The 27780-nt window shown below is 49.4% G+C and overlaps 2 protein-coding genes and 1 pseudogene across 5 annotated transcripts; 2 read left to right on the top strand and 1 right to left on the bottom strand.

The window, feature by feature from the left end:
- The first annotated feature begins 219 nt into the window (after positions 1-219).
- Positions 220-27151, top strand: PKLR (pyruvate kinase L/R). Its single transcript, XM_087827853.1, has 11 exons — positions 220-352; positions 19655-19837; positions 21919-22010; positions 22105-22236; positions 22342-22528; positions 22881-23151; positions 23273-23423; positions 23702-23854; positions 23949-24115; positions 24833-25014; positions 25865-27151. Exons 1-11 carry the CDS (start codon positions 292-294, stop codon positions 25969-25971), a joined length of 1686 nt encoding a protein of 561 aa, XP_087683979.1. The 5' UTR covers positions 220-291; the 3' UTR covers positions 25972-27151.
- FDPS (farnesyl diphosphate synthase) lies at positions 844-10668 on the bottom strand. Of its 4 annotated transcripts, none has more exons than XM_016221388.2 (10): positions 10593-10668; positions 9314-9476; positions 8036-8176; positions 3735-3815; positions 3482-3604; positions 3025-3113; positions 2859-2931; positions 2128-2205; positions 1896-2030; positions 844-1400 (listed from the first exon to the last, which is right to left on the bottom strand). In XM_016221388.2, the coding sequence occupies exons 2-10, from the start codon at positions 9452-9454 to the stop codon at positions 1200-1202; spliced, it is 1062 nt and encodes a 353-aa protein (XP_016076874.2). In that variant the 5' UTR covers positions 9455-9476; positions 10593-10668; the 3' UTR covers positions 844-1199. The 4 variants fall into 4 exon arrangements, with proteins under 4 accessions (XP_016076874.2, XP_016076871.2, XP_016076872.2 ...); XM_016221385.2 differs by lacking the exon at positions 10593-10668 and adding an exon at positions 9554-10291; XM_016221386.2 differs by lacking the exons at positions 1896-2030; positions 10593-10668 and adding an exon at positions 9554-10283.
- On the top strand, positions 10603-17127 carry LOC107543730 (actin, cytoplasmic 2 pseudogene; annotated as a pseudogene).
- Positions 27152-27780: the final 629 nt, after the last annotated feature.

Here is a 27780-nt window from a genome sequence, read left to right as displayed (position 1 = left end):
GACACTCAGCCACTGCGCCACACGAGCTGGGCATGTCTGGCAGTTTTTGATGTCCTAGGCTTTTAGTGCAAAGGGGTCCAGAAGTCAAGACTGGCAGTCCTGGGTTCCGTGGAACGACCCCACCCACCCTGCCCATTCTGGCCAGAGCTGCACCCCTGGCTGGTACAAGAGCAGAACCACAAGGTTACAGTGCAGCAGGTCCTGGAATAATATAATTTTATTCACCCTCTTTTCTTTATAGGGTTAAGAAAAGAAAATCGATTCCAGGCAGGTCCACGGTGTGGAGCTTGCATGTTCTTCCCTTTGGATTTTCTTCTGGACTCCGGTTTCCTCCCACAACCCACATATGCAGGTGAAGTGAATTGGTGTGTCTAAATTACCTGAGTGGTTGTGGGTATGAGTGGGCTTGGAATAGAAGGGCCTCCTGTCCAGGGTTGGCTCCCACTTTGAGCTGCCCAGATAAGCTCCCTATTCTCTAGGTAAGAGCTCCCACAACCCTTAACTAGAAAGGTTGGAAAATAACCTTACCTGCTTTTAGTCATTCCTTAAATGTGTATATAGCTCACATTTATTTCAATGTTTAATATCAGAAGTGTTTGATGGTTTGTTTTAATATATTTTCTTGATTTTATTTTTAAATATGTCTATTGACTTCAGAGAGAGAGAGGGAAAGAGATAGAAACATCAATGATGAGAGAGTCATTGATCAGCTGCCTCCTGCATGTCCCCCACCAGGGGTCGAGCCTGCAACCCAGACATGGGCCCTGAGCTGGAATCAAACCATCTCCTAGATCATAGGTCAGTGCTCAACCTCTGAGCGCGCCAGCCAGGAAATGTTTTAAATTCTTTTTTTTTAGAGAAGGAGTTAGAGAAACATCAGTGTGACAGAGATACATCAATTGGCTGCCTCCCATACACACCCCGACTAGGCATCAGACCCACAACCTTGGTATGTGCCCTGACTGGGAATCAAACCGATGACCTCCCAGTGCACAGGATGACCCTCCACCCAACCAAGCCACACTGACCAGGGCTGGTGATGTTTTTGTGACTAGAAATATGCCATAGGAACGTAACTCGTCTATATCAATTAGCTTATGGCAAAATTTTGTCACAGTATCCAAGAACCTATGAACATTAAATGAGGATTTACTATAATTTATTGAGAGCCTCCCCTCCCCACCCTGGCAGTCTCTAGGTCACTTTTTCCGCTTGTAGATCTTGTGTGCTAGCCTCAGGAAGATGGCTGGGGGCAGGGGCGAAGAGTACTGCTCGATGAGATCCAGAAGGTGTCTGTAACTCTCTTCCTCATACTGCAGGAACACAGCCTGCAGATTCAGCTCCTCGTAGAGTGCCTTCACCCGGGCCACCTTCTCAGCGTCTTTCTGCCCGTAATTCTCCTAGAAGGGGTTGAGGACAGGAAAATAGGTTTCCTTTCCTCTAGTGCTCCCAGGTCCTCTCCACAGTCCTCATCCATATATTCCAGAACATCTCCAATGCCATTCACTTGATTCCTGTCTCCAATTTCAAATGTCTCTGAGTGTATAAGATTGTCTAAGATGTTAAGCTTTCCCTTTCCCATTCCAAATGTTCAGATATTGGCTCAGCCCTCAGCTTCCTCTACCACAGGGTTTCTCAGCTTTGGCACTGTTGAAATTTGGCGCCAGATAATTCTTTGTTGTGGGAAACTGTTGTGTGCATTGTAACATGTATGGAAGCATTCCTGGCCTCTACCCACTAGATACCTTAGCACATCTACACATACCAAGTTATGACAACAAAAATTGTCTGCTGCTGTTGCCATGTCTCCTGGGGTACAAAACTGCCCCACTTGAAAACCACTGCTCTATGCCCTTTCTTATCAGCTCAGGGATCTACAACCCTCTCTTGGGCACCTGCAGGATCTGGCGCTGTTCCGGAGAGGCCCGTTGCAGACACTGAACTACCAGCCAGCTGCATTTGTTGTCCTGGATGTCAGTGCCAATCTTGCCCGTCACACTGGGGTCCCCAAAGAGGTCAAGGTAATCATCCTGGGCAGGGAAGCAGAAAAGGAAAAATGAAGAGGCTCCAAGACAGGGAAGGAGGAAAGTTGGAGCCTGTTCTCTGCCAGTGCCTCAGGCTTCCTACCTGAATCTGAAAGAGCTCTCCTATCTCCAGCAGGATCTTCTTGGCATTGGTGTGTTCCTTCTCCCCGTCAATGCCCGCCTACAGTGAGAACGGGATTAATAAGCCAGACACCAGAGGTGCCTTTCCTGGCTGCTTCTTCCCATAGGGTCTTGCCAAACTTTAGTCCCAAAATCTCTGCTCTCCTTTCAGACATCCCTGGATTCCCTGATCTAGGAAGTCCTGACTGGTGGTCCAACCTCTATCCCACTTAATTTTAGCTAGGCCTTCCTGCAGGCAGAGATTAATCCATTCTGGAGGCCCTCAGACTCTTATTTCACAAGGATCCATGGGTCACTGATGCTTCTTCCTAATCTTTTTGCCATTTCCAGCTTCTTTCAGGATGAAAAGGAAACCTGGAGAGGCAAGGTCAGAGTAGGTAGGCATCAATCCCACTCACTGCCTGTAACTCCAGTCTTCTCAGCCTGATCATCTCCTCCCCATTCCTATCCATACTCAGATGGAAGATTTCTTGTTCCTCTATGATGTGGACCAACCACTTTCATATCACTTGCCTCACTTAATTTCTACAACAATCCTGTGAGGTGGGGATTTTATCCTCATGTTACAACTGACGAAATAGAGTCAGAGAGAATACATAACTTGCTCACGGTCACACAGCCATTAAGTGGGGGTACCAGATTGTCCAAAAGCCAACATTAGTGGGCAGCAGAGGTGTGGGGAGGCTCACTCACCATATACATGGCAGCAGCTACGGGAAGGTAGAAGGAGTAGAAAGCTGTCTTATATTTGACAATAGATTTGTACCTAAGTAGGAGGAGAAGATAAAATTCCTCAAAAAGGCTGTGCCCACCTGAAGCCCTCCCTCACTGTCCAGATATGGTTCCCACCGTCCCTCACCTCTTTTCAGTGAATCTGCCAAGATCTACGTTGCCCTGCGGGCCTGCGATGAGGTCCAAGGTCTGTCCAATCTCAGTCTGATAGGAAATCTAAGGGGGAAGATGGCCCATTAGCTGGGCTTTCTCCAGGACTGGGGAACCCTGAAATCCTGGGCCCCATATCCCATACCAGTTAACAACTGGGTAGAGTCAAAAAGGCAGCAAGAGGGAGAGAGGCACCAAAACTCAAGGCCCATACACACACACACACACAGTCCTTTATCACTCCTTCCAATCACACAGGGACAGAGAACCCTCCTTGCCATTATTACTACCCTTCCCAACTCCCTCGCTTTATTCCACTTTCACTAAAACCTAGGTATTTCCTAGGCCGTGAAACCAGCTAGATGAGAATGTCCTGGAGAGGCCAAGGCTACTGCGGGCAGCCTCTGGGCATTGAGTCCCGGTCTGCCGCACACCTGCAGGAAGAGTTCCATCAGGTTCAGGTAATAGGGCTGCTCCCGGCAGTAGAGCTTCAGCAGTCGGAAGATACATGCTTCTAGAAGGAGAACATCATTGACCGCATTCAAACCTATGCCTGGCTGTCAGGGGAACAGAGAAAAACAAGCAATCAGTCTCTGGCCTAGACTCATACCAAGAACCTGTCACTCCGAACACCCCAAAAGGCTCTACAGAACCACCTCCCTCTGGCCTGTTTCCATGCCCACTTACCTTCTTATACCAGCAGATCTGTCCCCGTCGGGTGAGGGATGAATCCATAATGTCGTCTGCCACCAGAAAGAAAGCTTGGAGCTAGGAAGAGATGGAAGAGTGGAATAAGACCCCCAGGGCTCCTTATTACTGTCCCTTCCACCAGCAACAGAGCTGCTTTTTTGAGAATCACTATGAGCTGAGAAGGCTGGGGTAGGGAGGCTAAGAGCTTGTTCTGTGCTGTGGAACTCTGGCAAGTTATATGACTTCTTCGGCTCAGGCTTTATTTGTTCACTTGAATTCTCACCAGAGGATATTTTTTTATTGATTTTAGAGAGAGGGGAAAGGGAAGAGGAAGAGAGAGACAGAGAGGAAGAGAGAGAAGCAGTGATGTGAGAGAAACATTGAAAGGCTGCCTCCCCTATGCACCCTGACCAAGGATCGAACCCACAACCTAAGTATGTGCCCTGACCAGGAGTTGAACCCACTGCCTTTTGGTTTATAGGACAATGCTCCAACCCAGTGAGCCACACCGGCAAGGGCAAAACACCCTTGTTTTCAGAGTAAGAGACTGCAACAGATGCCTGACATCTCCAAATAAGCAACCCTAGACAATCCCTGCTATCAGGGAGATGATGAAACACATTCCAGTGATCAAGAACAAAGCTCCACCTCAGAAAGCTCAGTTGGGGGTCCAGGTATAATCGGACAGAACTGAAGTCTGACTCCTGGTAACTTGCACCCACAGATCTTAAACATCTTTAAACATTCTTAAATATCAGCAAAGAGCTAACTCTTCTCAGTGCCAGCCTACTTGAAGGAACCTAAATGTGGTTTTCCCACTAGACTGTGAACTCCTTGGAGGCAGGGATGATGTTTGCCCTCTTGGCATTCCCAGAACCTAGCACAGCACTAGACCCAGAGTGGGTGTCTCATAAATGCTTATCTAAGCATGAAACACCATAATGTTCCCCATGGTACTTCTTGCCATCAGGTAACACATTCTGGTTCCTTAAAACGGCTTTCCAAGGCAGAGTTTTTAAATCTTCACCTCCTACTGATCTGTATGCGTGCTTTAGTGGATCAGCATTGCTCAGAGGAAGCAACCAACACTGCTCACCGGCTTAGGTGTAGACAGTACAAAACTGGCCATGACAGTCACTGCTCTTGTTCTGGGCCAAGTCCTTGGGGAAGAAGGCATTCATCTGCACCTTAACCTCTGACCTCATCTAGAGGTGGGTCTGGGCTTTCCCCATTGGAGGCACATATTTTATTTACATCATGTTTATTTGGAGTGGCATGGTTCCCCTGAAGCCACCAGTCTACTGCCTCTTCCAAGAGTGATTGCAAGGGCCACCTGGTTTCAACCAGTACTACTCAACCAGGATTGTCTCCAAAGGATTTTTACACTGTGGCCTCCCTCAATCGTTTCTGCCCCTCAGCAATGATTCTGACCCAACTGCGCTTTGTATTTAAATTTTTTTTAACTGATTTCAGAGAGAGGAAGGGAAAGGGAGAGAGAGATAGAAACATCAATGATAAGAGAGTCATTGATGCACTGCCTCCTGCATGGCCCCTACTGGGCATCGAGGCCACAACCCACGTATGTGCCTTGACCAGGAATTGAACCACAACCCCTTGGATCACAGGTGGATGCTCAACCCCTGAGCCATGCCAGTTGGGCATGCATTTTCTGTTTATTAGAGGGAAACTTTAAAAAATACCAGTGCCAGCCCTGGCCGCTGTGACTCAATAGTTGGAACATTGTCCCATGTTCCACAGGGTCTCGGGCCTGATTTCCAGCCAAGGGCACGTACCTGGGTTGCAGATTTGATCCCTGGCCCCTGTCAGGGTGAGTGCAGGAGGCAACCAATTGATGGATCTCTCTCACATCAATGTGTTTCTCTCACTCCTTCTCTCTCTTCCACTCGCTCTAAAAATCAATGGAAAAAATATCCTAGGGTGAGGATTAACAACAACAAAAAATACCAGTGCTACCCCTAGCCGGTGTGGCTCAGTTGGTGGCACATTATCCTATGCACCCAAAGGCTGCCAGTTGGATTCCCATTCAGGGCACATGCCTGGGTAGGGTTGCAGGCTCAAACCCCAGCAGGAGGCAGCAGACTGATGTTTCTCTTTCATCAAAGTTTCTCTTTCATCCACGTTTCTCTCTCCCTCTCCCTCTCCCTCTCTCTAAAATCAATGAAAACATTCTTTTTAAAAGGTCAATGATAATGGAGAGACTATTCTAGATTAAAGATTGAAGAAAAACTACCAAATACAATGAATCTTGACTAGATCCTGGATGTTAAAAAAACTTAAAATATACATTTTAGGGAGCATTAGGAATATTTCAATATGTACTATACATTAGATATATAATATATAATATTATAGTATAGTAATATTAGCAGTGTTAAATATCTTGGATGTTGCTATGATCTGGGTGTATCTCCCAAAATTTATATGTTGAAATCCTAACCCTCGAAGATGATGGTACTAGCAGGTGGGACCTCTGGGAGGTGATTAGGTCTTGAGAATGGTGCCCTCATGAATGGGACTAGTACCCTTATAAAAGAGACCCCCCAGAGTCCCTAGCCACATCCACCATGAGAATATGGCAAAGAGGTGCCATCCATGAACCAAGAAGCAGGCCCTCCCTCACGATGCTGGTGCCTTGATCTTGGGCTTCCCAGCCTCCAGAACTACGAGAAATACATTTCTGTTATTTATAAACTACCCAATCTCTGGTATTGTTGTAGCAGCCCAAACAAAGACATATATGATAATGGTATTGTAATTATATAGGCAAATGTCCTTGTTTTTAGACAGTAAATGCTGAAATAGAAAAATAAGAGATTGACGGAGATGAGGTAGAAATAGAAAGATAGAAGCAGAAATTATAACTAAAACCATCCAAGTAAAAATAATGGTGCACAGCTCAAATGGCTTCTTAGAGAAGTGACAGCATTTCAATAAGAACTGATTCCACAGGTGAGCTGCTGGGCCTCAAGTTCTCACCTCCCATGGCCGACAGCTCAGCTACTCTTCTTTGCCCTGGTCCTCCTGCCCTTCCTTCCTACCTTCCTTGCCTGTTGCCTCCAAGTTTATGGGCTCCTCAGCCCCTCCTGATCCCTACAGCAATACCTCTGTCACCCAGGGCCCTGTCCTTCAATACTGCCATTGTCCCTTTACCTCCTTGAAGGCAAATCCCCATTCTCTGGCCCTGTCTTCCGAGCCCCAGTCTAGAATTTCAACACCCACAGGACAGACAGCTCTACCTGCTCAGCCAGTACCAAGATTTCAGAGTGGCTGACTCTGAGCTTATCACCACTCCTCCCAAGCCAGGTGCTCCCTTCCTCAGGCCAGGAGCCTCAGCATAATCGCTTATTTACCAAGTCCTTAGCATCTTCCCTTCTGGTCTCACTGCACCCCACCCAGCATCCAGTCCTCCTATCACTGTTTAGGCCAGGCCTGCAAACCATACACCTTCAAGGGCCAAGTGAGCTGGGCATAAGAGACAAGGAAACATGAGAAGTGCAGCAAAGCAGAGAGAGACAGACCCACAAAAGAGAGCCAATGCTCCGTCTTGGGGAAGTGACCTCAGTTCAACTTTGGCCAATTGTTGCAATAGGGAATCTTGACCCAGATCTAGCAATTTTCCAAGTGACACTAGAAATTTGGGTTTTTATGTGCAACCTCTTCTTTGTTAAATTTAGGAGACTTAATTTTAAAATATTTTCAAAAAACTATCAGTGGGGTGCCACTTTTCAATCTCTGCTTTAGAATAATCTTCCGGAAGAACTATGTCACTACTCAGAGTTGACACCTCTATGCCCAGTTCCAAGGGCATAGGTAATCTACCTGGCCCACAGGTAGCCTACAGGTGAAATGCATACCTACTGTCTGGCCAGTCATGGCTCAACAGTTGAGCATCAACCTAGGATCCAGGAGATCGCAGTCTGATTCCTGGTAAGGGCACATGCCCGAGTTGCAGGCTCGATCCCCAGTCAGGGGATGTGCAGGAGGCAGCGAATCAATGACTCTCATCATTGATGTTTCTAACTCTCTCTCCCTCTCCCTTCCTCTCTCTGAAATCAATAAAGATATATTTGAGAGGGGGAAAAAAAAACGTACCTACTGGCAAAAGAGGTTCCCCACATTTGTTAACCCATGGAGTAATTCACTGTCTAAATTTGGCTGTGGCACACTAGAGGCACAGAAAAACAAATAACCAAGAAACGAGTTGCAAGCCCATCTCTCCCCTTCCCACCCAAGGCACCCCCCACATTCTAGTGAACCTCTTCTCCTGCCCTTCTCACCAGTTCCACACACCAGCCCACAATCATGGCCCGCTGGAGACTCTCAGCATCCTGCTTCGCTGGTTCCACCAGATCCTGGAATGTTATCAGCACCGTCATACCCCGTTGGTGCTTCCCTCCAATGACATTGTACTCCAGGACCTGGGAGGGCAAAGCCAGAGGGACAAGGTATCAGGATCCACAGATCAGCTACTCTGAGATTTCTTGTTGCCCTCTCCTATTTCCATCCACAATCTAACTTTAAAATCCTCCTTAACCCTGACTCCTCCTCCTCCAGGGAGCCTCTGGAATTGCTACTCTCTTGGTCATTTCCCCTAAGTCCTGGAACACAGAAGAGTTCCCCAGTCCCCAGGCTCTCTCTACATTATATTTAAATTTAACAGTGCAGATTAAAATCTGCTCCCAAGCCCCAGGAAAACTCTGTTCATGTTATAGGAATGACTGGCATGCTCAGGTCTCTCTTTTTCAGGTTCTAGCTCCATCCCACCTCTCCTAGACTACCCTCACAATTCATACCTCCTATCCCAGCCACTTTCTCCTACCCACAATTTAACCTATCTGTAAATGAAAAGCCTCTCACTGTTTTTGAAGACAAGCCCCACCCCTCAAAGTTGGTCAGAGGAGAGCTTGGAGAAGACCCAGGCTGGGGGACCCATCCCCCAATCCTGCACTGGTCTCTTCCGGCTCATTTTGCCTTCTGCCACCTGCTGACAACCACATCTAATTCAGTGGAAAGCCTTCCCTTTCAATCTCCATCCCAGTGTAGACAAACCTTCTCTTCTTTGGTTCCCCTCAGACAAATGAAACAGCATTTACAAAAGAATTACTAAATACTCCAAAAGAATAAAAGAATTAGGCACCATAAGTATCCCAGCAATAGTTCCTGTCCCAGGGCAGAGGCTTCTGACGATATACAGTACAAGCTTCACTCAGGCCTGCCTCAGACTGCCTTCCTCCCTGATCCCTTTAAAGGTAGCACCTTAAGATTTCTGGACACCTACTTTCCTTTCTCAACAAAATCAAAGACTTATCAGGTTCAAGGCCTTCACCCTCAGGGGCCTACACCCATGCAAAGCATTTTGGCCAGCCTACCAGAACCACAAGGCCGAACTGATGTGATAAGGAAGCATACCTATCCAGGCACAGGCCCCGCAGAGCTGGAGTCACTGAGGTGAAAACCTGCCCCCACACCTGTCAAAAATCCCCAAACACATTGCTGGATCCCACACATACACAGAGTGGCAAAAAATTCACTCCTTCAAGTTGCAAATCCCTCACCTCCTTGAGCCGGGCAATAGCATCTCCTGTATCTGGGTAACCCGTGTCATCCTCAGTCAGCACCTTGATGATCTGGGAGAAGTGCTGCATGAAATTCTGCTTTTTTTGGTCATAAACATCCAATTTCTGGTCTCCATTCATTCTATGTGAGGAATAAAGTACTCTAAAGAGAGGGAGGACAAGTCAGAAACCTGATCAGCTGCTTCCCTCCCCAAAGACCTTCAACCCCAACACACTCACCGAGGCTCCTCTGTCCACACTTGGCACCAGCAGCGGGCACTGTGCCATGCCCCCAGGACTGAGCCTCGGTGCACCAGGGAGAGCTGCCGTAGGGGACCCAGCCACCTCTCCAGTGGCACCCAGCAGGGGACTGGTAGCAAGAAGACCCCCATAGATCTCAGCCAGCGAGACGGGGGCATCATGGGGACAGGGATGGCATTGTCAGGAGGCACCAAGCACTCCCTGCAGGGACAAGCACCAAAGGCAGATGCATGGTGGCAGCTCCCCAGGTCACCCCTACCACCCCCAACTTTTTACCTCCAGGCCCTGGGCCTGCCCTCTCCTGGGCAGAGCTTGGGCATTTACAAAAGAAAGAAAATTGGGTAACAAAAAGTATGACCGAGTGGCTGAGACTCAACTGATCATACTTAAGATGGCAAGAACTTAATGCCACCTAACTTCATTCTTCTCAACAATCAACTACTCCAGGAAGCCTCTGGAATTGTTACTCTCTTGGCTTCCCCCAAATCCTGGAGTACAGCTGGAAGCGTCCAGAGTAAAGTTCCTCAGGACTAGGGGCCGCAAAGACCCTTCAGACACCCTATTTCACAAAGGTCAAACTGAGGCTCTAGGAAGTAGGAAGATACATAGGCAGTGGCTGCGCCAAATCTAGGACCCAGGTCTCCCCAGGTAGGCGGGGAGAAGGGTGTGGATTTTCTGAGATGCCCCAAGATGAGGAGCCGGAACCCCTGCGTGCTACGGCCAAGTGGTCTGGGGCTCTGAGTCCAGGCGTCCCAGTACCCACAGGGAGCGCTGGGACTGCGGAGACCCGAGGAGCAACACTGGGCTAGTGAGGAGGTTTCGCAGAGAGAAGCAAACCTGGTTCGGGTATATTGGGGAGGTGCCAGGAAAGCACATGACAGAGCTCGGGAGCTTCCTCACCCCCCAAACGCGAGAACACCGTCGCTACAGACCCGGACTCCTGTGCCTCAAAGTATCGCTCCAGAGATAAGGCCGAGTCTCTACACCCTGCCCTCGGCCCCAGCCCGCAACCACTTACCTGTTCCACGATGCCGGTTCCAGGCCCGGATTGTCGGTGGGGTACGTCTTAAAGTTATACCCGCTCCACACTCAGCTCTCTGGGTCTAGTAGTTCTCGATCTTCTTTCACGAAGGACAGAAATGCACTATTAGACTACAGTTCCCGGCATGCCGCGGGAGGGACGGCGACAGCGCAATCTAGCGCGAGCTGAGTGGGCGGGAACGAGTCGTCCTGATTGGCTGCTTCCCCTCGTCTGAGCGTGGCGCTATAACCGAGAGCCAATGGGAGGGCTGCGCCCAAGGGCCAAACATTAAAGGAGTGGGACGTCGAGGCGGGTGTGAGGGGTGGGATGCCTAGGAGGCGGCAGTGGCAGATGTGAAACCGGGTGGGAATACCTGCAAGTCTGGCTCCTAGTTATTGCCTTTACTGTACGTTTCACCTTTCGTTATTTTCTTGGGCAACTGAATGACAGACCAGCTTTGTCACATGTTGGTTCTCTAACTTAGGCAAATCGTTTAACTCTCTGATCCTCAGTTAGCTTCTTTGAAACTGGCTTTCCTCATCTGTTTAAGCGGGCAATACTATGAGGTAATGTATAGAAAGTACTTTAAGGGCTGAAGAAAAATAAGACACAGAGCAGAAACTAGAAGCCTCACCGACCCTACACTCGCCATAGCTTGACCCAGTTGTCTCCCAAAAGTCAGTAACTTGACCCATGAGGTCAAGATGCCTGAGCCCCAGCGGGTGTGGCTCAGCTGGTTGGGCATCGCCCCTTGCAGGGTAAGGTTGCTGGTTCAATTCCTGGTCAGGGCACATGTCGGGGTTGTGGGCTGATCCCCAGTAGGCGGCGTGCAGGAGGCTATCTATGACCGATGTTTCACTCTCATATTGATGTGTTTCTCGCTATCCCTTCCTCTCTCTCTAAAAATCGGGTTTAAAAAAAAAAAAAAGAAATGCCTGAAACTCCAAACCATCTAGGACATAAATGAATTTTGTCATTATGGAACAAAAATAATTGTGCAAAAAATATATATATATATTATTATTATGCAAGGATTTCACCTGATTTCACCTGATTTCACCACTGCTATTTCAACATTTACTGGAAGTTCTAATCAGAGCTACTAGACAACAAAAAGAAATAAAAAAGTCAAATTGAAAAAGAAGTAAAAACATCTGTATTGCACAGACAATATTATTCTGAATATAGAAAAGCCTCAAGCCCTAGCCAGTCTGTTCAGTGGTTAGGGCGTCGGCCAGCAGACTGAAGGGGCTCGAGTTCAATTCCAGTCAAGGGCAGGTACCTGGGTTGCAGGCTCAGAAGGCAACCATTCGATGTGTCTCTCTCATATCAATGTTTCCCTTTCTCTCCCCATCCCTTCCACTCTCTCTGAAAAGCAATGGAAAAAATATCCTCGGGTGAGGATTTGAAAAAAAAAAGAAAGAAAAAGAAAATCCTCAAGAAAGCTACTAGAGCTAATAAACAAATTCAGCAAAATTGCAGGTTCAAAAACAACATGCAGAAAGCAGTTGTGTCTCTACAATCTCAAAAAGGAAATGAAAGAAGCAATATTATATACATTAGCATCTAAAATAATAAAATACCTAAGAATAAAATTTAACCAAGGAGGTGAACGACTTGTACACTGAAAACTAGAAAACATTGCTGAAAAACCTTAAAGACCTAAGTAACTGGAAAACATCCCACATTAATATGTCAATAGCATCCAAAGCAATCTACAGATTCAATACAATCCCTATCAAAATTTCAGTAGAATTTTTTGATAAAAAAATTGGAAAAGCCAATTCTCAGATTCATATGAAATTGCAAGGGGCCATGAATAGCTAAAATAATCTTGATAAAGAAGAACAAGATTGAAAGACTCACATGTCCCAATTTTGAAACTTAGCTCAAAATTATAGTAATCAAAACCATGTGGTACTGGCATAAGGATAGACATATATACCAATAGAACAGAATTGAGAGTCCAGAAATAAACTCATACATTTATGGCAAATAGATATTTGACAAAGATAATACTAAGTCCACTCAATGGGTAAAGGATAGTCTCTTCAACAAATAGTACTGGAAAAAACTGGGTTTCCATATACAAAATAATAAAGTTGGACCAGTACCTCACATCATAGTCAAAAATTAACTCAAAATGGATTAAAACCTAAATATAAAAGCTAAAACCATCAAAGTCTTAGAAGAAAACATGAGTAAGTCTTCATGCCTTGGATTTGGCAATATATTCTTAAGTATGACCCCAAAAACATAAGCAACAAAAGAAAAAATAGATCAATTGAACTTCATCAAAATTTAAAAACTTTTGTGCATCAAAGGACACTATCAAAAGAGTGAAGAGATCTGGCATCACACCTTTTACAGTGAGCTGCGTGTGGCCCCTGAGGAGCACCCTGTCCTGCTCACCAAAGCTCCACTGAACCCCAAGGCCAACCGTGATAAGATAACCCAGATCATGTTCGAGACCTCCAACACCCCAGCCATGTACTTGGCCATCCAGGCCATGATGTCCGTTTTCACCTCTGGCCATACCACTGGCATTGAGATGGACTCTGGTGACAGGGTCACCCACACTGTGCCCATCTCTGAAGGGTATACCCTCCTCCATCCCATCCTGTGTCTGGACCTGGTTGTTCAGGACCTGACAGACTACCTCATGAAGATCCTTACAGAGCATGGCTACAGCTTCACCACCACAGCCGAGAGGGAAATCACGTGTGACATCAAGGAGAAGCTGTGCTACGTCCCCCTGGACTTCGAGCAGGAGATGGCCACTGCAGCCTCCAGCTCCTCCCTGGAGAAGAGCTGTGAGCTGCCCCAACATCAGGCCATCACCATTGGCAACAAGCGGTTCCACTGCCCCAGGCCCTCTTCCAGCCTTGCTTCCTGGGAGTGGAATCCTATGGCATCCATGAAGTGTAATGTCAACATCTGTAAGGACCTTTATACCCATACAGTGCTGTCTGGTGTGACCACCATGTGCCCAGGGCATCAGCGACAGGATGCAAAAGGAGATCACCATCCTGGCTCCCAGCACGGTGAAGATCAAGATCATTGCACCCCCTGAGTGCAAGTATAGTAAGTACTCTGCGTGGATCAGTGGCTCCGTCCTGGCCTCCCTGTCCACCTTCCAGAAGATGTGGGTCAGCAAGCAAGAGTGTGATGAGTTCCACCCCTTCACCCTTTCTTGGCAAAACCTAACTTGTGCAGAAAATGAGACGAGATTGGCATGGCTTTATTTGTTTTGTCTGATTGTTTGTTTCAAAAAAATATTTTTTGTGCTTGAGTCAGGATTTTTAAACTGGAACGGTGAAGGTGACAGCAGTCTGTTGGAGGGAGCATCCCCAAAGTTCTACAATGTGGCTGAGGACTTTGGTTGTACATTGTTCTTTTTTAAAATAGTCCTTACAAATATCATGAGATGCATTGTTACAGGAAACCCCTTGCCTGCCCAAAAGTCACCCACTTCTCCCTAAGAAGGGCCAATCCTCACCCTTAAAAAGGAAGACAATTCTGATACATGCTACAATAGAACCTTGAAAACATTGTGCTAAGTGAAATAAGCCAGTCACAAAGAGACAATGCTGTGTGATTCCACTTACATGAGGTACCCAGAGCAGACAAGTTTAGAGAGACGAGAAGTAAGACAGAGGCTACCAGGGACTGAGGGTGGGGTGAGGAACGGGAAGCTGATGTATAAAGGGTAGAGTTTCTGTTTGGGTTGATGAAAAAGTTTTGGAAACTGATAGTGGTGATGGTTGCTCAACAGTGTGAATGTACTTGATGCCACTGAACTGTACACCTAAAAGTGGTTAAAATGGTAAATTTTATCTTATTTCTATTTTACCACAAAAATTTTTTTTAGAAATTTAAAAAAAAATTCTTATTGATTTTTAAAGAGAGAAAAAAGGAGAGGGAGAGAAAAGAGAGAGAGGAAGGGAGAGGGAGAGAGAAAGAGAAACATCAATAGAAGCTGTGTCCTGCACGCCCTGACCCCCCCACCAGGGACAGGGGAGGGGGTACCCGAGCATGTGCTCTGATCCAGAATCAAACCAGCAACCTTTCAGTGCACCAGATGACGCTCCACAAACTGACCCACACTGGCCAAGGCTATTTTACCACAATTTTTTCTAAAAAGGAAAAGAAACTTGTATGGTTTCCCCATGCAAGTTAGGGTTCAGTTCAGGAAATCCACTGCAAAAGCTGTGAGCAAAATAAAGGCCACTCTTCATAAGCAAGGAGTCTGGGACCTAAGTGGGGGGAAAAGCGTAAACTGGAATATATAGTGCCATGCTGCCATTTGCACTAACAAGGGAAAGATCATATATTGTTTATTCCTGCATTGTCTATTTCTGGGAGAACACAAAATTCTGATAACTTGCTGGGGGGAGCTGAGCGTCGGGGAAGGGGATGAAGCTGGGAAGGGAGAAACGCTTCACCTGCACCCTGAACCTCTGAATTGTGTATATTGTGCAAAAGTCCATTCGAATAAGTGTAAATGCATTTCGAACAAATTCTACGGAACTTTTGGAAACAGACGCAGGGCCTCGCAGGGCCCCGCAGGCGATTACTGAGGCAGGGGCTACACCCAGCGTGCCAGGGAGCAAGCACAGCAAGCCCGCCGACAGTGTCGCACTGCTCCCTCCCCTAGGATTCTTATTTCGGTTTGCAGATGAGGAAACTGAAGCTCAGAATCTCTCCACCCAGGTCGGCGTCACAGCGGGGCGTGGGCGCGGCCGAGTGGCCTCGGGGGCCCAGGAGCCCGGGCCTCGCCCCGCCCCGCGGCCTCTCTCGGCTCTCGGGCGCCCCTTGCAGGCGGCCGGCCGGAGGCCCTTTCCCTGGGCGAGGCTGGGTCGGCACAAGATGGTTTGCAGAACAAAAGTCGCCTTAGGCTGGAGGACCTAGCCTGGACTTTGTGTGCCTGTGTGAGAACACGAGCATGCATGTGCATGCATGTGTATGTCTCTGTGAGAAAAAGTGTGGGAGGTTCTGGTGAGTCTGTGTGATTGTGAGTGTGTTGTATGAACTTGTGCTTGAAGTGTATAGACTGTGTGTGTTAGATGTGTGTGCGTGGATGGAATGGGAGTGTTTGAGTGTGCGCACGTGTGTGCGTACATGCATGTGCATGTGTCCCTAGTTGGGCATGCCCTGTCCTTGACTTTGTTCAGCTCTGGTGTCACCTCCTCTGCGAAGCCACCCTGATCTCCCCTTCACTCACAAGGCACATTTTTTCCTAGTGCTCCTCTGTGTCCTGAACACAACTCTATCACCCCATCGAACACACTTTATGAAACCTAACTGCTAGCATTCCTGTCTCTCCCCAGTCTGGGCAGGAATCTGACGTTGGTGACCTCATACCCTCAGAGTCTGCCATTGGACAGGGCATGTGGTGGGAGCTGGCTCCATGCTTGTGTCTGTGCCTATGTGTGTTTAATGTCACGTTGGCGATCACATGAGTATGTGTCTGAGAATGTCACAGTACCTGCGTTTGGGAGTGGGAGTGGGGAGAGATCTTACCTGAAAAGCTGAATTCACCCATTCTGTTTGGAGGCCTGTTGTCTTCCTCCCTGTTTTTTCACCCACATGCCTCCCGTTCAGGGCTGCCTGACCCTGGGACAAAGTGCAGATTATCTCACATGGTCACTTGTGGACCCAGGGTCAGCCAGACTGCTTCCCCTGTTTGACCTGATTTCAGTCAAAGCTTCTGTCCCTCTGCTGGATAGGATAAGGGATGCTTTGGGACACCAACCCCTATTTCCTGTTGGCAACTTGGGACTTGAATCTCTGGGATTCTTGTCCTCCCAACTGTCCTAGAATCAGTTTAAAATTGCCAGGCCAAGATCCCATGTCCCTCTCCAGTCCCTGAAGTCTATCATGTTCCCTCTGGCTACAACTTTTGTTCATCTTTATTTGTTCTGTTTTCTGTATACAAAGCCTAGGATCCCAAGCTCATTCCCTCTATGGGAAGTCCTTCCTTTTATCTAACCTATTTCTTCTTCAACCAGAGTCTGAGGTTTCTCCCCGTCTCCTCCAATGAAATAGTCCTGAGAGGGAAGGAATGGAGCTCAGTGGTTACAGCCCAGGCTCTGGACCACACTTTCTGGGCCCGAATCCCAGCTCCACCACTGACAAGATTTTTAGCCCTAGACAAGTGTGGCAGGCAGGGTTCCATCAGGAAACTAAGGGCTCTCTCAAATTAGATAATTTGATGAGTATTTTATAACAGGATTATATGCAAAGGTGGGCGCAGGGCTTGGGTAAAACGTGAGGGATAGTACATTACCTCAGATGGGCTTAGTTACCACCCTCAGGGTCCAAGAATGGTTTCTTGGACATAGAAAGAGAGGGACACTGCTAGGAGCTGTGACCTACAGCAACCTTGCAGGGGTGGGAGAGGGTAAATGCCCAGATTCCCTGTCCTCTGTCTCATCTCCTGTTGGTGCCCTTCTCCATTAGTCAAGCCCCACAGAAGCCACAGGGCAAGGCCTTCAGCCTCCTGGTTCCAGGGCAGAGTGGAGAAGAGTAGAGAAAGGATCTGGAATGGCAGCAGAAGATGCCCAGCTCACCCTGCTCGCCTCGGTTCGCTCATCTGAAAATCAGGCTGCTAATCCTATCTTCCAAGTTGTCATGATGATAAGGGAGAGGGTGTACAAGAGGCATTGGTGAACAGATCCAACTGTCTGCCTGTGGATTTTAATGATGAACTGACATCTCAAACTTAGTCTGTGTAAAACTGAAGCCTTGAATATTTTCCCCCGCAAGCCTATTCCTTCCCTAGTCTTAGTGAGTGGCAGAACCATGTACCCAACTACTCATGCCAGGCCCCTCAGCACCATTCTTTAGGAGACGAAAGCCTGTCTCCCTCTCTCAGCATCACTGTCACCCACCATGAATACACCTCATATCTCTTTCCCTTCTTCATCTCCATTGCCACTGCCCTAGTCCATCACCTCCCACCTAGATTACTCCTAAAATCCTCACTGGTCTCTATGTGCCTACTTTCTATGCTCCACCCATCAGCCAGAGGGATCTAGAGCATTAGTTGGGTCATGTCACTCCCCTGGGTAAACCCAGTGCCCTCCAAGGCCCTGTTTAGTTCTCCAAACAGGGACTATGTTTCACCAGAGACTATGCCCCTCCACTCCAGACATATGGCCTCATTTCAGCTTTCCCTCTCCTTTGCAACAGGCTTTTTCCTTCCTCAGAACCTTGGCATTTTTATTTCCAACCCCACAGAAAACTCTTTGCTCCAGATTGTCCCCACTCGTTCCTTCTCATCATTCAAATTTCTGCTTAAACACTTCAAAGAGGCCTTCCCTGACCAAGTAATCTAAAATACACCCCCGTCCCTCCTCCCATTGTCTTATGTGTTCCAGCATCCTGGTCGACTCCATCATAGCACTTATGCAGTTTGTAGTTATAGATTTACTTGTCCGATACTTGTTTATAGTCTGTCTCCCCACCATATTGTAGATTCCATAGAAAGACAAGGCCCTGTCTGTTTTGCTCAACACTGTATCCTCAGGCCCTGGCACAGAGTAGGTGCTCAATGAATACTGGAGGGTGGTCAGTGAGCAAATGGTAGGCAGTGTTAGCATGCTACCAGAGGCCTTCCCACCACTCTGTCACAGGGCTTCCTATTTCCCATCCCCTCTCCTCAGGCTCCAGTCCTTACCCTAAATCCCCTGCTTCCCAGGGGCCATATCACTGGCCAAAAAAAATCTCCATTCAGGTTGATGACAAGTGAATGGATTGAAAATTTATCAGGAAATATGGATGAGAGAAGGGAAATGCCAGAAGACAAGGGAAGAGAGCCAGTAGGTCTAGGGGAGGGACTCTGTAGGGGGGCAGGGGGGCCTACAGGGTGTGTCCCTTTTCTTCTCTCTGGCTCCCCTAGATAAGACCAACAGTTCTGTCACCCTCTCCCCCTCTCTCTGCACACGCTTTGGAAGCCCCGGCCCACACTTTGGAAGCATGTCGATCCAGGAGGATGAAAACACACAGCAGCTTTGGTCCTGGATCTCTAGGTCCCAAAGGGACTTAGCGAAGTCCATCCTGCTTGGGGCTCCAAGAGGTACAAGGGTCAACAGAAGACAGTGAAAAGAGGGGGAAGATGAGGGTAGACATCAAGAGTGGGGGTGGAGGGTGCAAACGATGGGTATCTGCTGCTCTTTAGGAGGGTTTTTGGGACGGTCTGTGTTTATCGGGCCTCCCCTGTGTTAAGCTGGGGACCCTGGTCTGGGCCTCTTCTCCCAGCCCCTAGAAGGAAGGCAGAGTGGAGCCTGCAGCATGGGAGCCATGGCACACTCCCACAGCTCCTGGACTCTGACTCCTGGTGCACAGGGCTTCCAGTGACGGGGGAAACACTGGTGACACTTTAACCAGTAGGCAGAGCTGCTCCCCAGCACAGCTGGGCCTCATACCTCTGACAGCCTGACAGCATGGAGAAGATCACCAGAGACCGGCAGGCGCGCGCGGCCGTGGAGGGTACCGCCGGACTGGCCCCCTGGCCCCAGTCAAGCTACAGGGACCTCAAGGCCCGATTAGCATGGCAGGGGCCGAGGAAACTCAGAGGGGATGGAGAAGCCAGCAGCTGGAAGACAACAGGGACCTTAGAAAAGGGAACTGGGTTATTCTGGGCCTGGATAATGAAGGGCTACTGTGAACTAGATACCTGGGGGGAGGGGGGAGCTGGAGCTGAGGGAAGTCAGCAGCTCAGGGGCAAGAAGTTGGGAGTTTCGAGGTTTCGGATAGCTGGACTTGAGCCTGGAGTTAGTCAGACCTGGATGTGAATCCCATCTCTGTTACTTAGAAGTTATATGCTACTGGGCAATTTATTTAATCTTTCTCAGCCTTACCTGTAAAATGGGGATCATTGTATTTAATGGTGCCTGCTTGGTAGGATCCTTGTGACTATGTAAGATAATGTACGTATAATGCCCAGCTCATAAGAAGGGGCCCACAAAAACTTGAGAGGTGAGGGAAGGAAGAGAGGGTGTGCTGAGATGAAAGGGAGGAGAGGTAGGTGCTCACGCAGCCCCCTTCTACTGCAGGGCCAGCGGCGTTCCTACGGCTGGCCAGCGTGGCCCAACTGACCCAGGAGCTGGGCACTGCCTTCTTCCAGAGGCAGCAGCTGTCAGCTGCGATGGCAGACACCTTCCTGGAACACCTCTGCCTCCTGGACATCGACTCAGAGCCTTTGGCTGCTCGCAGTACCAGCATCATTGCCACCATTGGTAAGCACCCTCCATCCCCCATAGTATCACAGGGCTCCTTGGGTGTTTTTCAAGGTGCTTCCACATCCTTTGTCTCCTTTGAGACTTGACAGAGGTATTCATTTAGCAAATATTTGCTGAGCAGTTGGTAGATAAGGTTTTGGGCCCTGGGAGTTGATCAGTGAAATAAATAGACAAAGATCTGTGTTGTCAACTACCCTTGAGGAGCTGACAGTCTAGCTGGGTGAGACAGTTAATGACAAATACAATAATTTATTTAGTATGTTAGAAAGTTATCAATACTATAGAAAAAAGAACAATAGGGCATGGTGAGGGGACCAGAGATGCCAGGCAGGCTGCTGTCCTAAAGAGAAAGTCAGAGGAGCCATTATTTTGAAAATTAGACCTGAGCAAAAATACTTGAAGGAGATGAGAGAATGAGCCATGAGGATGTATGGGGAAGAGAGTTCCAAGCAGAGGAAACAGCGGTCAGCTGACCCCAAGTCAAGGAGGCTGGATCAAGTCAAGGAAACCATCAAAGGGGAAGAGTAGCAGAAATAAAGGGATTGCAGGGGAGGGGAAGATCATGTAGGGCTTAGTAGAATTTTTAGAATTTTAATTGAATTTTCCTCTGAGTAAAATGGGAAACTACTGCAGAGTTTTGAGCAGGGAAATGACATACTCTTAATTATGTTTTAATAGAACCACCCTGGCTGCTGTATTGAAAATAGATTGGAGGTGGGGTGGAGGCTGCTCCTGCAGCATTTCTGAGTCAGACCAGGTGGTGGCAATGGAGGTGGTGAGAAGTGATCAGATTCTATTGAATGTAAACTGTAATTGAAAAATAAAATTTGCCCTGGCCAATGTGGCCTAGTGGTTAGAACATCAGCCCATGCACCAAAGGGTTGAGGGTTCAATTTCCAGTCAAGTGCATGTACCTAAGTTGCAGGTTTGATCCCTGGCCCTCGTCCAGGTGCATGCAGGAGGCAACCAATTGATGTCTCTCTCACATCGATCTCTCTCTCTCTCCCCCTTCCTCCCTCTCTCTTTAAAAATCAATGGAAAAAATATCCTCAGGTGAGGATTAACAACAAAAAAAAAAAGAAAAAGAGAAAATTTAAATTAAAAAAACAAGTGATCAGATTCTGAATGCATTTTGAAGGATTTCCGGATGGGTTGGATGTGGGAGGGAATGAAGATGAAAACAGGAGTCAAGGATGACTCCAGGTTTTCTGGTGTGAGGAACTAGAAGGATGCATTCATTGTCAACTACCAGGAAAGACTGTGGTAGAGAGGCTTGGGGGGAGGAGATCAAGTGTTCAGTTGGGGGAAAGTTGAGTCTGAGAGGCATATTAGACATTCAAGTGTGATACAGAGTAGACAGTCAGATATATGCGACTCTGAGTTTGGGAGAGAGGTCTGAATTGGAGATATAAATTTCGATATGAAATTGGAGATATAAATTGTTAGCATATAGATGGTACTTAAGACCGCAAAACTAGTTGAGACCACCAAGGGAGTGAAGGTGAAATGATCAAGAAGAGAATGAGACATCTACTGTTAAGGGAAAGAAGAGCAAGTGAGTCTGAGAAGTCTTTGAGCAGGTGAGCAGGAGGAGACCTCATGCCCAAGTGGAAGAACTGGCTTCAGGCAGGGGCTGGAGAGCTTGGCCAGCTGACTCAGTTACACAGCTCCAGTCAGCAGAGCAGAAATGGGGTAGAACTCGACTCTCCTCAATAAAAATGAGGCCTGTCAGCTTTACAGCCCCATACCCCAAAGGCCCTCACCTGGCACCCATCCCCTGCTGTACCCCCCTCATAGCTGGGGTTACACCCACGCTGCAGCACTTACACAACTGCAGACGTGGTTACCCTCAGGCCTGGCTGCGGATACTCCCCTCCGAGCCCCCCCCCCAGTGCTGACTCCCCGAAGTGTTGGCTGGAGAGGGGGGAACGGAGTTCTGACTTGTGAGCAGAGGTCGATGAGGGAATAAAGATCAGGTAACAAGACTTCTGTGGCGCGCAGCGTCTCCGGGCGGGGGGGCGTTGGGTTGTCTCTCGGGTTTGGGGAGAGAGTTGTCTGAGCGGGATCTCCGGTTCCAGGGCCGGCGTCTCGCTCTGTGGAGCGCCTCAAGGAGATGATAAAGGCCGGGATGAACATTGCGCGACTCAACTTCTCCCACGGCTCACACGAGGTTCGGGAAGGGGTCGCGGGAGGCGGCGGGGCTAGAGGTTGCCCCCGGGCCCTGGCCGCCGCCGCCTGAAATCCCCACTCGGTTCTGTCCCCAGTACCACGCTGAGTCCATCGCCAACATCCGGGAGGCGGTGGAGAGCTTTGCATCTTCCCCGCTCAGCTACCGCCCGGTGGCCATTGCTCTGGATACCAAAGGACCAGAGATTCGCACTGGGATTCTACAGGGGGTGAGAGGCGCTGGCGGTGGGGCGCGGAGGCCTGGCCTAGGGGGCGGTGCGCGGCGCACGGCGCGCGGCGAGGGGCGGGCTCAGGACTCGTGGCTCCGCCCCCAGGGCCCGGAAGCGGAAGTGGAGCTAGTCAAGGGCTCCCAGGTGCTGGTGACCGTGGACCCGGCGTTCCGGACGCGGGGGGACGCGAACACCGTGTGGGTGGACTACCCCAACATCGTCAGGGTCGTGCCGGTGGGGGGCCACATCTACATTGACGACGGGCTCATCTCCCTAAAGGTCGAGAAAATCGGTGCGGACGCGCCTCCCGCCCCTCCGCGCGGAGCCGGGCGCGCTCCCGTTCAGCTCCCGCGTTTGCCCTGTGCACCCCCTTCCCCGGCGGCGTCCTCCCCACCCGTTCCAGGAGCCCCCAGCATCCAGACTCCTGGGCTCACCCTGGCTTGGGGCTGGACTGGCGGGGTAGTCGTTTCTTCCACAGACGTCCACCCGGTGCCTATTCGGTGGCGAGCCCAGGCCGGGGGCGGACGGACAGATAGAACAGGACTGGCTCCCAGTTTCTTGAGGGGTCCAAGCCCCTGTTCCGTAGGCCGTGACTCTGCCCCGGCCTCACCCCTGACCCAGGCTGGCTCTTTCCATGCCCGCAGGCCCGGAGGGGCTGGAGACCAAGGTGGAGAATGGCGGCGTCCTGGGCAGCAGGAAGGGCGTGAACTTGCCGGGCGCCCAGGTGGACTTGCCCGGGCTGTCTGAGCAAGATGCCCGGGACCTGCGCTTCGGGGTGGAGCATGGCGTAGACATCGTCTTTGCCTCATTTGTGCGGAAAGCCAGCGACGTGGCTGCAGTGAGGGCTGCTCTGGGGCCCGAAGGACAGGCCATCAAGATCATTAGCAAAATCGAGAACCACGAAGGCGTGAAGAAGTGAGGCTTGGCCTTTGTCCCTGTCAGGCCCTTAACCAGCCCCGTAGCTCTTCTCCTCTCCCATCTCCTCTCCCTGGCATCTCCTGGCTCTTCCCCAGCCCTGACTCCCCCAACCGCCCAGGTTTGATGAAATCCTGGAGGTGAGCGACGGCATCATGGTGGCACGGGGTGACCTGGGCATCGAGATCCCAGCTGAGAAGGTTTTCCTGGCTCAGAAGATGATGATTGGACGTTGCAACTTGGCGGGCAAACCAGTTGTCTGTGCCACGCAGGTCTGGAGTGAGCCTGAGAGGGCTGGGGCATTCTGTGGGTTTGGGGACACCTGAGGGTGAATACTGGCACCTTAAGTCTATACTACGGTTTGCTGTCCAGTGTTTCATCCTCAAACAGTGAAGTCAGGAAGAGATACTGTGACCTCCATTTTCAGAGGAGTCTTAACTGCCAGGATCACACAGTCTGTGACTGTGACCCTGAGAGTGTGGATGTCAGAGAAGTAGCTTCCCTGATCAGAGTGTGACTCCTACAGCTCTGACATCCAGATGTCCCCCAGATGCTGGAGAGCATGATTAGTAAGCCCCGGCCAACCCGGGCAGAGACGAGCGATGTGGCCAACGCTGTGCTGGATGGTGCAGACTGCATCATGCTGTCGGGGGAAACTGCCAAAGGCAGTTTTCCTGTGGAGGCTGTAATGATGCAGCACGCGGTAGGAGCTCATAATACAAGGCAGATGGGCTGGACAGCCAAATCCCTGCCAGACCCCAGTGCCCCTGCCCAGCCTGACCTCCTGATGCCTGCAGATTGCCAGGGAGGCAGAGGCTGCAGTGTACCACCGGCAGCTGTTCGAGGAGCTGCGCCGGGCAGCACCACTGAGCCGTGATCCCACTGAAGTCACTGCCATTGGTGCTGTGGAAGCTTCCTTCAAGTGCTGTGCTGCTGCCATCATTGTGCTGACCACAACTGGCCGGTAAGGGGAACACTGAGAACACCAAGACAAGCCTTTGGGTCAGGGACAGGCTGGGATGGGCCACAGGCTTGGGTTTTGTCGTGTCGTCAGAGATGAAGAGTATCATTCTGGGGCAAGAGAAGAGGTAGCTATGAGATCTGGAGGCCAGGAGAGGCAGTTCTTAGAGCACACCAGGAATTGTGCCAGTGAGCTCCAGGGGCCTTGAGGGAGAGGTGGCATCACTGAGCATTGATTTCCAGGCCATTTGGTCTCCTAGGGCTCAGAAGCAAGTCCTTTGCATTTAGCCCACAAAGCCTTACACTGCTGGGGTGTTGCAGAAGGGCCCAGAATATCTGAGTTCAAGTCTTTGCTCTGAAATGACACCTTGGATAAGTCACCCAGGTTCTATAAGCCTCAGTTTCCTCATGGGCTTGTGACGATTAACCAGAGACATTTGCAAGTTAAGTACTATACTATAAAGGTATCTTCTCAGAAGGGTTTTGTTTTTTAAAGAGGCTTTTCCTTACTATTTCATTTGATGTGTCCTTTATTATTTCATATCTTCCTTGTGTGGTAAGAAGGGCAGGCATTCTTATACCCACTTTACAGGTGAGAAAAACCAAGGCCCATAGAACTAGGACTTATAGCTTGTTGGTAACACCTGGAAACAGAACCCAAACTCTAGTTTCCTGATTCAGCACTCTCACGTTCTGGGCTGACCTTCTCTGTCTCCTTCAGCTCTGCCCACCTTCTGTCTCGGTACCGACCTCGGGCAGCGGTCATTGCTGTTACCCGCTCCGCCCAGGCTGCCCGACAGGCCCACCTATGCCGAGGAGTCTTCCCCTTGCTCTACCGTGAACCTAAAGAGGCCATCTGGGCAGATGATGTGGATCGCCGGGTTCAATTTGGCATTGAAAGTGGTAAGTCATCTAGACTTCTTCCCCACCCACCCCTGGATTTGTGTCATGAGCCCCCCAACCCCACTTCCCACACCCAAACAGCCTTGCCTCTATCCTCTTGTCCTAGATTTACTCTGTGAGGTTCACTAAGACTCAGAGATGTTTTGGCCTCCATGGGAGATGCTGGGGGAAGAGGGCAGAGGGAGAGAGGTCAGGGCCTTCCCTAAAAAGTCAACCCAGCTGTTGCCTGCATCAAGTGGCCAGAGCCTGGTGTGATATAAGGAGAGGTGAGAGGAGAAAGGGGACCCAGTCCCCTGCAGCTGGTACTAAAATCTAATTTAAAACTGGTTATACCCGGCCAGGCGTGGCTCAGTGGTTGAGCATTGACCTAGGATCCAGGAGATCAAGGTTTGATTCCTGGTCAGGGCACATGCCCGTGTTGTGGGCTCGATCCCCAGTCGGGGGCGTGCAGGAGGCAGCCAATCAATGACTCTCTCATCATTGATGTTTCTGTCTCTCTCTCTCTCCCTTCTTCTCTCTGAAATCAATAAAGATATATTTAAAAACAAACAAAAAACCCAAAATCTGGTTATGATCATACCCCACCTCTTCTTATTGGCATAGCAACACAGGTGGACAGACTTGCTGCTTAGCAACATTCCCCATGCCATCCATGGACACACCTGCAGTTCTAATATACTGCAGCGATCGTATTTCTTGTGATGCTACCTGTGGCACATATTGTAGAGTTTGCCTCAGGCCTCTCAGTCTCTACTGGGTAGCCTTGATGAGGTAGAAGGTGGTGGCTGGTTCTCATTACAGGGCTGACCTGGGTCCCTCAGTGGCTGATTGTCATCTTCCCCTCCCCTAGGAAAGCTCCGTGGCTTCCTCCGTATTGGGGACCTGGTGATCGTGGTGACAGGCTGGCGACCTGGTTCGGGCTATACCAACATCATGCGGGTGCTAAGCATATCCTGAGATGCCTGTTCCTTCTGACTCAGCCAGCTCTGGACCCCTTCCCTCCTCTTGTTTCCTCTATTCCATGACCCCCACGCCCTTCATCTGTCTTCTCTACTCCCAGTCCTTCCTACCTGAGGCCACATCTACCATCTAGCCTCATTCCAGGGTCCCTTCTCCCTCTCCATTTCATGCAGGCCCTGAAAGTCTGTCCAATTAAGCACTGGCCATCAGGCAGCACCAGTCATACAATGCCTGCACCCAGTGCTCTCAGCTGGACCCTAAGATGCTCTGAGACTTTAATCCTAGCTAAACCAGTTAATTGTATTTCCCCAGGCTTCCCACGCCCGGAGGCAGGGGAGAAGGGAACAGGACAGTCACATCTGATCTCCACAAAATCATCATTTTAGAAATATTTCATATCCATGCAGCCTGCTGTTCTCATATGTGGCCTTATGGTAACCTGATTATCTTCTGAGAAGAGTGCTACCTCTTCATTGTAACTAATAGTACTATCAAAGCACCACTCTTTGGGGGAGCTTGGGTAGATGGATGCTGGGGAGCACATCTTATCACTGTCTTCACAACCACTTCTGGGATTGCAGACCACTCTCTGGCTGCTCTCAGGGCCATCTCATGCCTTGCAGGGTGAGTTGCCTTCTGCATGCAGAAATTCCTTCAGGCCCACTTTGTTCCCACACACAAACCAGGAGCCAAAATGAGTGTCTCTATTTTCTTTTTTAAACCCAGCTGTTTTGAAGCAATTATAACATTTCTCCACATACCCAGTACCCCAGAACTACTCACCCAAGGGTAAAGATTTGGGGTTCTTGCCCCACATTCTTTGATGCTGTAGGCATGGAGACACATGGGTGGGGTAAGGGATTTCTCTTGTCCCTGAGAAGGCAGAGGTGCTGGCGAGCCTGCCCTTCCCCAGCTCAGATACCTTGAACCCTCCCCTTACTCTTGCACCAACAGCAAACTCAGTAGGGGGAAAAAACTAAAAAGAACAGTCCCCCCTCCTTCCACCTCAGGTGACCCTTCTGCCCCTTCTAGATAGGGAGAGTGCTCCAGTATTGCTGCCAATGGAGTTGGCATGGGTGGGGGAGGTGCTGCCACATCCTGTCTTCCTACCAGGAGGGGATGGGAGGGCTAGATAAAGACATGGGTGAATAAAATGAATTGATAATAAAATTAGCAAATGAATAAATATAATTATTAAATAATTGAATAAATAACAAAGGGAAGAAGGAAAGAAAAAATGCCATCTCAGGATTCAGCCACTTGCCCCTCACCTGGGGGATCTAGGCTAGTACACTAAATAAGGAGGTGCCAAACATCCCTTAGCTTCAAGGGGGACACCACTGGGGCAGGGACACAGGGAGGAGGTGGCTCCCAGTTTACAAAGAGACAGTTCTACTACAGAGAGAGAGCGCAGGGAACTTGGCAGGAGATGTGTCCCCACTCAGGGGTGTAGATAGGGAGGTCCTCCTACACATGGCAGTGAAGGTGGATCCCCACATTGGGGACCCAAAACATTTGTTGACAGCAGTGGGGCCACAGGTAATTGGCCGGCTATGCTAGGAGACAGGAAGATAACCACTCCAGGTAGAACCTGTAGGTCATGGGCAGGGAAACAGACATCTAGTTACTTGACAGTGATGGCAGTGACAAGTACTTGTGCTTAATAAGGTGGGATCATGGCCCTGGTCCTTCACCTGGCAGGACCATGGCTGGGAGAATACCTTTGTCAGAGGGCTTGGAGTCACTTCTATTTGGCAGTGGAGACACAGTGCCTGGAACATGGTAGGCGCTCAGTACATTTGGTGA

The sequence above is a fragment of the Miniopterus natalensis genome, chromosome 19 (assembly GCF_054644295.1).
Source record: "Miniopterus natalensis isolate mMinNat1 chromosome 19, mMinNat1.hap1, whole genome shotgun sequence".
NCBI lineage: Eukaryota > Metazoa > Chordata > Mammalia > Chiroptera > Miniopteridae > Miniopterus > Miniopterus natalensis.
The sequence above is the reverse complement of the archived record's forward strand: the minus strand, read 5'-3'. Positions and strand labels throughout refer to the sequence as shown.